At 62.9% G+C, this 10,070-nt stretch overlaps 1 protein-coding gene across 1 annotated transcript; it reads left to right on the top strand.

Annotated features, from left to right (window-relative positions):
- Position 1: 1 nt before the first annotated feature.
- Positions 2-7,991, top strand: MEX3D (mex-3 RNA binding family member D; the record flags this gene model as incomplete). Its single annotated transcript, XM_044913170.1, has 2 exons — positions 2-242; positions 6,127-7,991. Coding segments are annotated over 2 exons (1,632 nt in total), but the record flags the coding sequence as incomplete, so codon positions are not given.
- Between the last annotated feature and the right edge of the window lie 2,079 nt (positions 7,992-10,070).

The raw sequence follows: 10,070 nt of genomic DNA on the forward strand, positions 1-10,070 counted from the left end.
CGTGGCGCCGGCCTCGCTGGCGCTGCTGGAGCCCGACGTGAGCCCGCCGCCGCCGCCGCCTCCCCGGCAGTCGCCGCCCGACGTGTTCGCCGGCTTCGCGCCCCACCCCGCGGCCCTGGGCCCCCCGACGCTTCTGGCCGAGCAGATGAGCGTGATCGGCAGCCGCAAGAAGAGTGTGAACATGACCGAGTGCGTGCCCGTGCCCAGCTCCGAGCACGTCGCCGAGATCGTGGGTCGCCAGGGTGAGTGGCCGCCGTCTGGGGCGCTACTCCCGGGGTCCCCGCGTCGCGCGCCCTGGGGAGGGGGCCGCCCCAGCCCAGCTCGAGGCCGGACGCCAGATCCTGGCCACGCCCCGCGTGGGCCCCGGCCTCGGTGGCCGCCTGTGCGCCTTTGTCCTGCCGCGGGCCGCGCCAGAAAGTTGGGCGCAGCCCGCGCTCCTCCCCTCCACGCTCAGGCCCGCCGCTGCCTTTGTCTGGGCGCCTCCAGCCGGGTCAAGCCCCTCTGTGCGGCGCCTCTGCCCAGGCCTTGGGCCACCTGCTGTGGCATCCCGAGAACCAGGGGGCAGGGCTGGGCGGTGGGCGATCGACACCCGAAGCAGGCACGGGGCAGGGCTCGCTGGGGCTTGGGGGTGGCTCGGGGGCGGGGCAGGGGGGGCTCAGGCAGGGTCAAGTGAGAAGTTTGGCGTACAAAGAGGGTGCATATCTCCACTTGTCAGCCTGGGGGCCCTGCTGGGGGTAGGGGGGAGCACAGGATGAGAGAGGATCCCCACCCCGCTCTCAGCCCCGAGTCGGGGATTTGGGGACATGCTTAAGGACCAGCTGTAAAAGCCCTCCTGAGGTCCAAGCTCCTAGCCTCCCCCCAGCAGGCCCGGGCTGTGGGGGTCCGGCAGCAGCTTTGTCAGAGTCCCTGTGGCCGCCCCATTGTTCTCTTTGTTAGAGAGCCAGTCTGAGATTTGCAGGGTGACATCAGGCCGGCCGCAGCTCATTGGCCCTGGGGCTGGAGCTGCAGGGCGGGCAGGCAGGAGGGTGGTGGGCAGTGCTCCTCCGGACACACGCCCACCTACCCTTTTAGCCAGCTGCCCCCAGCCCCAACTTTCCCCTGCCTTCTGCCTGCCCCTCCCTGTTCTCCACTCCCTGCTTGAGGCCAGGTTCTAGAACTTGGGGTGGGGTCTGGGCGGGGCTTGAGGTGGAGCTGCAGGACACTCAGGCTGGCCTTTGGGGACTCAGTAACAGGAGCCAGAGATGGGGGGGGGGTTGAACAGGAGAGGGGGTTGTGACTGTTTGCACCTTGCGGGGGGGGGGATGTGCAGAGGACCACAGGGATGCTCCAGACACTGCCCTCTCAGAGTTCTGGGCAGGAGGGGTGGTTTGGCCAGTGAGTCCTCTGGCTTTGGGTGCAGGTGCAGCCGATCACGTGTCCTCCCCCCATCTGGACACCGGGAGGGCCAGGTGTAGTGCTGGGCTGAGGGCCCAGGAGTTGGGACCAGGGGAGGGGGGACAGGTGGTCCTCTGAGCCCCGTCTGCTGCCTCCCACGAGCAGGCACAGCAGGACTCCAGGCCTGACCGGTCTCCTCCACCTGCCACAGCCCCTTACCTGCCCCAGTCGCCCGCACCCGCATTGGGACGTATAACAGGACCGCTGCTGTGTGCGTAGCGTGCAGACGCCGGCCGAGGGCAGGGGGACAGCCGTGGAAACGCAGCCTGGGGGCTGTTGTCCAGAGGCAGTAGGCTGATCTGCCGGCTGGCGGAGTGCGGGGCAGGGGGGCGTGTTCCCTGGCGTATTCTGACAGCCGCGGGTCCTTCAGAGAGGCTGAGTCCAGCCCACTGGTGGCAGGAGCCAAGCAGAGAGCATCTGGTTGTGGAGGAGCAGGCTTGGGGGGGGTCAGCCCCCACCCCGACCTCCTGGGGGTGCTTTTTTGGCACCCATTTATTGGGTGCCAGCCTGGGGTCTTGCTGGTGGTAGACAGGAAGGCAGGCTGTGGGGGGTGCAGACGGGGCTGGCCCTGTGACCCTGGGCAAATGAGATCTCCTCTCTGTGATGGGGGCACAGCACCTCCCTCGGGCGCTTTTGTGAGGATTCTCCAGCAAGAGGGATCTAATCCCAGCCCCGGGCTGGTGCACAGTAGCACCCTGTAAGTGGGTGCGGGGTCCTGGGGAGGGAAGCATGAACGCCAGGACAGGTTGGCCCTCTTGGCAGCCCTTGACTCTCTCAGCTCTAGGACCATCTGTGGCGCCCATCTTCTGCCACCCAGGTGTTAAGCTCAGCCTGGAAAACTCTTTGTGCCCCAATCCGACCCCTCCCTTCCTCCGGTCACTCATCCAGTCTCCCGCCTTGGGGGTTCCTGGACACCAAGCCTGTCCCTTGTAAGCGTCCTGGCTCTCACCGGGGCAGAAGGCACAGCTTGTTGTGAACTCCTCTGTCAAACCCTAGGTCCAGGGCCACTCCATCCCCTAGAGGGCAGGCCAGAGTCCCCCAGACCTGGGGTCTACCCTTTCCCTGATGCTCGCTCGCTCGCTGTTCTCTGAGCTGGTTTTTCCATCCTCGAATGGGTCCCTACACCGCCTGGGCACAGGATAGGTGATTACAACCTCTGGGAGTTCTCTCTCCTCCCTGAGGCTGAGTGGCAGGGAAGGTGCCCTGCATGGGAGCCTCAGAAGATCCCTCAGGGAAGGTCGTCTGTAGCTTCTGGTCACAGGAGGCAGGGACATGGCCAGAACTGGGTCGGCAGGGCTGGGGTTTGAACCTCAGTCCTTCTGGCTCTGTGTGCACTTCAGGGAACAGAGGTGGCTCAGGAGAGGACTTCCTACCTTCCAAAGCTCCAGGATTGGGGAGTCGGCCCCACTTTACAGACAGGAAAAGTGGAGACTCCGAAAAGCGTCCGCCAAGGTCACCTGGGAGGCTGGTGCCCACTTGCCCTGGGTGTGACCTTGGGCCCGGTCCTCCTGAGTCTCCCGTTAGCGTGCACCCTTGCTGGGGGTGTCCGTGTGGGGCCGGGCGGGGTCGTGAACACCTGCCTGCTGCCTGGAGGTCTGGGTCAGGAGCAAGTGAGTGAAGGATGGCGGTGGTGGGCCTGTGCTGGCAGGCACCTGGGGTCCTTCTGTCTCTGCTGCTCTCAGGGGAGGGCCGGTGCGCTCGGACTGGCCCCCCCTCAGCTGGGGGAAGCCTGCTGCGCTCACGGCTCTCCCTCGCTGACCCTGTGCCTGGCCCCCCTCCTGCGGGCCTTGGGTGCCTTTTCTGGCAGCTGGGGAATGCCACAGGGCCACCAGCAGGGTCTAGGCCCCGGGGGGGTGTTCCTGTTTATCCGCTGTGAGTCTGGGTTGGGGGGTTCCTTATGTTGGCAAGCGTAGACCTTCCCTGTGTCTGGGGGGGTCTCTGTGCCCACAGGCCCGCCCTGCTGTGATGTGGCCCAGCCAGGACTGCAGCCCAGTTTGGCCCTGCTTTGGGGACAGCACCCCACTGGGTTTGGGGCAGTGGTCATTGTGAGGATTTGTCCCAGCCCTGTCCTGCATCCAGATCTCTGTGCCCTCAGCTAGGAGCCCTCTCCTGGCATGCATCCTTCCAAGGGTGAGCCCTTCTGCTCCCCTTCATGGCTTTGAGGTTTTGTTGATAAGTGTAGCCCGTGGTTACTGCGTGGGGTTCCTGGGGGCAGTGCCTGGAGCTCCCGAGTTCCTGAGTGCCCAGCACACGGGGGTCAGGACCCCAGAATGAAGTCATATGAGTGATGGGACCAGGCTCCACATGGGGACCCAAGGCAGCCCCATTTGAGGGGAGGGTCCAGCTGCAGAGAGGAGGGAGTTGACCAAATGGGGGGTGGTCAGCCCCATTCCCAGGCACACCTGCTTGAGTTGGAGTCCTGGTGGCCAGGCCCAGGGGTCTGCCTTTCAGCCTGTCGCCAGCGATAAGTGGTAATCCCAGGGTTCCCCGCGAGCATGGGGCTTGACCCCTGACCTCACCCACTGTTGCGTCTCTGGCTCATCCCCACCAGGGCAGGTGTGTGGCCCGGTTCACTCTCACCACCCCCATTTCCCGGACCTGCAGTCCCACCCCCTCTCAAACTCCGCCACTTCCTAGGGTCGGGGTATGGGTGGGGCTCGGGTCGATGGGCATCACAGCCAAAATGCAGTCAGTGAATTAGTCTCCTCTGGGCCCTGGAAGGCTCCACCCAGGGCCACCCTGCGGGAGGGGGCAGGACGGGGGCCAGTTCCATGTGACTGGGAACAAGGGTGCACCCCTGGGTTTCATCCCCCGCCCTTTCTCCTGGCCTTGGCTCCCTGTCCCCCACATGGACCTGCGGGGAGCGAACACTTCAGGTGAGGTGAGGGTCCCCCGCCAATTGCCTTCGAGGGTCATGACGGCAGCACACCTGCCTGGGGTGCCGGGTCTGGGCCCTTCTCTTCCTGGGGAGGAAACAGAGGTGCAGGACAGGGCTTCGAGTGGCCAGGTCATCCCAGCACACTGGCCCTTTCTCACAGCCCTCCGGCCTCGGGGAGTTAGGGAAGTCACACAGGAGGAACTGAGAAGTGTGTGCGGGGGCCCCGGGCTAGTCCGCATGGGCTTCCTGGAGGAAGGGGCACTGGGCTGTAACTTGATGCAAAGAAGGGGTGCAGGCACGGTTGCAGATGGGAAAGGTCGGGGGGGGGGGGCAGTGAGGTTAGGGCAGGGGAGCTGCAGGAGAGGGAAGGACTGACTTGTGACTTGAAAGCTTTCCCACCAGCTGCCAAGTGGGGAGGGAGCCATCCCGGCAGAAGGGGAGGCAGCTCCGGGTCAGGGTGGGCTTGGGGGGGTGCCCAGTGAGACGACGCTGCCACCCACAGGGTGGACACCGGGCGGGCGGGGGGCGGGGGCAGCGGCTCAGGGCCCAGGAGATGCAATGGAAGCCGCCGTGCCCCACGCTCCACCCTCCCTGGGGCTTTCTGACCCCAGTTTGCGAGCTCGGCTCTGCTTTTGCTCAAAGCCCTGGATGGGGCTGCTGTCCTTGGGGTCAGGGTGAGGCTGCCCCCCAACCCCAGACGCCCCCTCCTGTCTCCCAGTGCTCCCTCCCGCCTAGCAGCCGAGCTGGTCCCGCTAACTTTGTATCTTCTGCTCCGGGAGAAGTTAGCAACACTGTTCTCTCTGTGCCAGCCTCTGTATTCAGAGAAACAACGTCCCTGTGTTGCTCCAGGCGCCCCAGAGTCGGGGCCGGGGTGGGGGCGTCTTCCAGACTCGTGGGCCAGACTCAAGATGTCTCAGAAGGCCAAGGGGGTGGGGGTGGGGGTACCAGACCGGCGGACCGGCACCCCCATCGAAGCCCCTGCGTCTAACCCCACCCCACACGCGGATCCCCCTGCACCCCCTCCACCAGGTCAGGGCCCCAGCCCAGCCAGTGACAAACCACAGAGCTGTGTCCACAAGCGTCCCCTCAGATGGGGGGACCGTCATGGCCTCTGGAGGTGACCTGAGTTAGGGTGCAGGAGACCTGGGCTCCCCTTGGGCTGGGGAGGGTCAGTTGGTCAGGAGAAAATCCTAGGTCGTTTCCACAGTCTGACCCTGGGCTGTCCTGCCCGTCGGCTGGGGAGTTGGTGTGAGGGGCATGCGTTCGTGTCCTAGGAGTGACCTACCACACTGGATGTCTGGAAACCATAGAAATGAACACTCCCCCAGATCCAAGGGCGGGAGTGCAAAGTCAGGGTGTCGGCAGGGCCACGCTCCCTCCAGAGGCTCTGGAGACCACCTGTGCTGTCTAGTTTTCCCGGCTTCTGGCGGCCGGCAGACCTGGTGTCCCCATCTGTGGCTCCGTTTTCACAGGGTGGTCTGTCTTCTCTGTGTCTTTGTGTCCCTTCTCTTAGAAGGACACCTGTCACTGGATTCAGGGCCACTCTACTCCAGTACAACCTCCTGTTAACTAATTACACCTGTAAGACATTTTCAAATATGGTCCTGTTCACAAGTACCAGGTGGCCGTGAATTTCACTCTTCAGTCCACAATGGGTCCTCCTTGCCTTCTTGCCAAACCCACCACCACCTCCAAGTCTGGGACCGGAGAGGAAACGGAGAGCTGTGTGTTTGATAAAGCCCGGGGTGGGTAGGGCAGAGAAGTGGGGGCCCGCGTCCTCATTGTGTCTCCCCCCCGCCCCCCCACGACCCTAGGGTGCAAGATCAAGGCTCTGCGTGCTAAGACAAATACGTACATCAAGACGCCGGTGCGCGGGGAGGAGCCAGTGTTTATCGTGACTGGCCGCAAGGAGGACGTGGAGATGGCCAAGCGTGAGATCCTGTCCGCCGCCGAGCACTTCTCCGTGATCCGCGCCACGCGCAGCAAGGCCGGCGGGCTGCCTGGTGCCGCGCAGGGTCCGCCCAACCTGCCGGGACAGACCACCATCCAGGTGCGCGTGCCCTACCGCGTGGTGGGGCTGGTGGTGGGGCCCAAGGGCGCCACCATCAAGCGCATCCAGCAGCGGACGCACACGTACATCGTGACGCCCGGGCGCGACAAGGAGCCCGTGTTCGCCGTGACGGGCATGCCCGAGAATGTGGACCGGGCGCGCGAGGAGATCGAGGCGCACATCACGCTGCGCACGGGCGCCTTCACCGACGCGGGCCCCGACAGTGACTTCCATGCCAACGGCACTGACGTCTGTCTGGACCTGCTCGGAACGGCCGCCGGCCTCTGGGCCAAGGCCCCCAACCCTGGGCGGCGGCCCCCCGCGCCCACAGCCGGCCTCCGCGGGGATGGGACCCTGGGGGGCCCCGGGGGGCCCGAGGCCTTCTACGCGGGGGGCCGCGGGGGGCCGCCGGTGCCCGATGCGGGCCCTGCCAGCCCCTACGGAGGCTCGGGCAACGGGGGCTTCACCTTCGGCGGGGATGGCCCGGGGGCCCCGTCGGGGCCACCCGCCCCCGAGGACTGTGACTTCGGCTTCGACTTCCTGGCGCTGGACCTGACCGTGCCCGCCGCGGCCACCATCTGGGCCCCCTTCGAGCGGGCCGCGCCGCTGCCGGCCTTCAGCAGCTGCTCGGCCGTCAACGGGGCCCCCGCGCCACCCGCCCCGGGCGCCCGGCGCAGCAGCGGGGCCGGCACGCCGCGCCACTCGCCCACGCTGCCCGAGCCCGGGGGCCTGGCCCTGGAGCTCCCGCTGGGCCGCCGCGGCGCCCCGGACCCGGTGGGCGCCCTGGCCTGGCGGCCGGCGCAGGGCGCCCTGTCGTCCTTCTCTGGCGGCGCCGGCTTCTCCGCGGCCACCTCGCTGCCCAGCGGTTCCTCGGCCTCTGCGTGTCCCCCCCTGGACTCCAGTGCCTCCGAGGGCGGCCGCAAGCCGCCAGCGGCCGCGTCGTCGGCCGCGCCGCCCCCCGCCGCCCCCGCCCCCGCCCCGGCCTTGGCGCGGGAGTGCGTGGTGTGCGCGGAGGGCGAGGTGATGGCCGCGCTCGTGCCCTGCGGCCACAACCTCTTCTGCATGGACTGCGCCGTCCGCATCTGCGGCAAGAGCGAGCCCGAGTGCCCGGCCTGCCGCACGCCTGCCACCCAGGCCATTCATATCTTTTCCTAGCGGCTCGGCTGGCCGCCGCAGGCCCGGGGGGGGGCGCGGAGGGGGCGGCGCGGCGGGGGCGGCGGGGCCAGCCTTCACAGACGAGCTTTAACTTGGTCCCAGGCGTGGAGACGGCTGCCCGACGGCATCTCAGTTCTTAACAAATAAACAGTATTGAGTCGACAGGTTAAAATAAAACAGAGAAAAGGTCTGCTTGCACTTTTTATTTAAGACTCCCCGCCCCCCAGGGTGATCTTTTTAAGAAAAAAAAATTATATATATATATATATATATATATATATATATACACACACACACGATTTTTACAACTCCCCGTTGTCCTTTGGGACTTGGATTTCTGACTTGACAGCCCTGGCTTTGGAGGTGGCCGCAGCCTCTGTGAATCCCCTCCAGGAGAATGGCGACATTTTTACTCCCTCTTGGGGGGGCTAACCTGTTACCCTTTTGTATGTCGGTGGGGGGCGGGACAGGCTGGAGGGGGCGGGGTGGGGGGGGCAGGGGAGGACCCAACCAGAAATTTCTAACTTTTTGTTTTTAATTATTAATCCCCTTCTGCTGTGGTTTCTTTCGTCAGTTTTTAAATTTTTTTAAATTGTGTTTTTTTTTAAACTTTTACTTTTTACCTCTTGTGTATATGTAGGGAATTTATAGGGAAATATGTACTTTATGGAATAAATTTTAAGAACTAAAATATATTTTATTTTAAATAAAGTAATGGACCTTTAATCTTACACAGCTAAATTACTGATTATATATTTGCTGAGCTGACTTAAGGGTTCAGAAAATTGTATCAAGAGTTTTATTTTTTGACTTCAAAGCCTTCTTAATAAAGTCTTTTTACTACATGTGAGCCCTTGGCGTGGTGTGGGGCGGGTGGGCATGGGAGAGGGAGGACCGGGGGAGGGGTGCTCAGAGCTAGCCCCCTCACCCCCTAATCTTCCAGATAAGGGAATTTGGACTCAGGATACCCCATGCCCAAGCCCAGGCTCTTCTAAAAGCCCAGCACTGTGCCTAGTTCCAGATGAGGCATTGGGTCTGGAGGGGAAGGTGGTGCAGCCAGACCCGCCCTTTTCTTGAGGTTCAGGTCCCCTACATTCCAGGGGCCAGACAACCATGGGGCCAGCTGTGGCCACTGTGGAGGGAGGGGTGCCAGGCTCTGTGGTGTGTTTGGGAGGGGACTCCCAGTCCCGTTGTGCAGAATGGGAAACTGAGGTCTGGAAATCCCACTCCCAGATGGGTTCTAACACCTCCCAGTCTCCGAAGGACATGTGAGTGATGACCACACATGCCCTCCCTCCCTCACCAGGTCTAGTTGGGAGCAGAGGACCATGCCCATGGGGCCACTGGACAATTCAGGGCGGGGTTGGCCCTGGAGTCAGGTCTGTGGCATTATGGGTTGAACCACCTGCAGTCAGCAGGTGCCACCAAAGTTCCCAAGGAGGGGAAGAAAGCTCTGGAGGGAGTGGAGGCATGGGACTGCTCCAGAGACAAGCTGGGGAGCCAGGGGCCCATAGGCTGCTGGCTTGAGTGGGCACTGAGGAGGGGTCTGCAGAACCCAGCCTGCTAGGAAAACTAGGAAGGCATGGTGGAGCAACCGGGAGGGCCTCCAAGAGGAGGCGAGGGGGTCAGGAAGACAGGTCAGGTGGGGCAACAGGCGGGGGCAGATGGATGGGGCACCCCATGGGCCTTGTCTCCAGTGAGTGGTGGCCACGTCAGCCTCTCCAGCTGAGTAGCAGCCCCTGGAGGCTGCAGGACCTGGGGTGAGTCTCAAAGAGCCACACATACCTGGGGTTCCAGCCCACTCTGGCTGGAGTTACCCCATCTGTGAAACGGGGATACTCCACGCTTCCAGCGCTGGTGGAGATCATGGGTGGAGCAGTTGAATCATGGCCCTGGAACCTGTGAATGGACCTTATTCGGAAAAAGGGCCTTTGCAGATATAATTAAGGATCTTGAGGTGAGCTCCTCCTACATGAGGGTGGGCCCTAAGTCTAATGACAAGCGTCCTTATAAAAGACCTGGAGAGGGCGCCTGGGTGGCTCAGTCGTTAAGCGACTGCCTTCGGCTCAGGTCATGATCCTGGGGTCCTGGGATCGAGTCCCGCATCGGGCTCCCTGCTCGGCAGGAAGCCTGCTTCTCCCTCTCCCACTCCCCCTGCTTGTGTTCCTGCTCTCCCTATCTCTCTCTGTCAAATAAATAAATAAAAATCTTAAAAAAAAAAAAAATAAAAATAAAATAAAATAAAATAAAATAAAAGACCTGGAGAGGGGCGCCTGGGTGGCTCAGTCGGTTAAGCGACTGCCTTCGGCTCAGGTCATGATCCTGGAGTCCCGGGATCGAGTCCCGCATCGGGCTCCCTGCTCGGCGGGGAGCCTGCTTCTGCCTCTGACCCTCCCCCCTCTCATGTGCTCTCTGTCTCAAATAAATAAATAAAATCTTTAAAAAAAATAAAATAAAATAAAATAAAAGACCTGGAGAGGGGCGCCTGGGTGGCTCAGTCGTTAAGCGTCTGCCTTCGGCTCAGGTCGTGATCCCAGGGTCCTGGGATCGAGC

Source organism: Neomonachus schauinslandi, chromosome 1 (genome assembly GCF_002201575.2).
Source record: "Neomonachus schauinslandi chromosome 1, ASM220157v2, whole genome shotgun sequence".
NCBI lineage: Eukaryota > Metazoa > Chordata > Mammalia > Carnivora > Phocidae > Neomonachus > Neomonachus schauinslandi.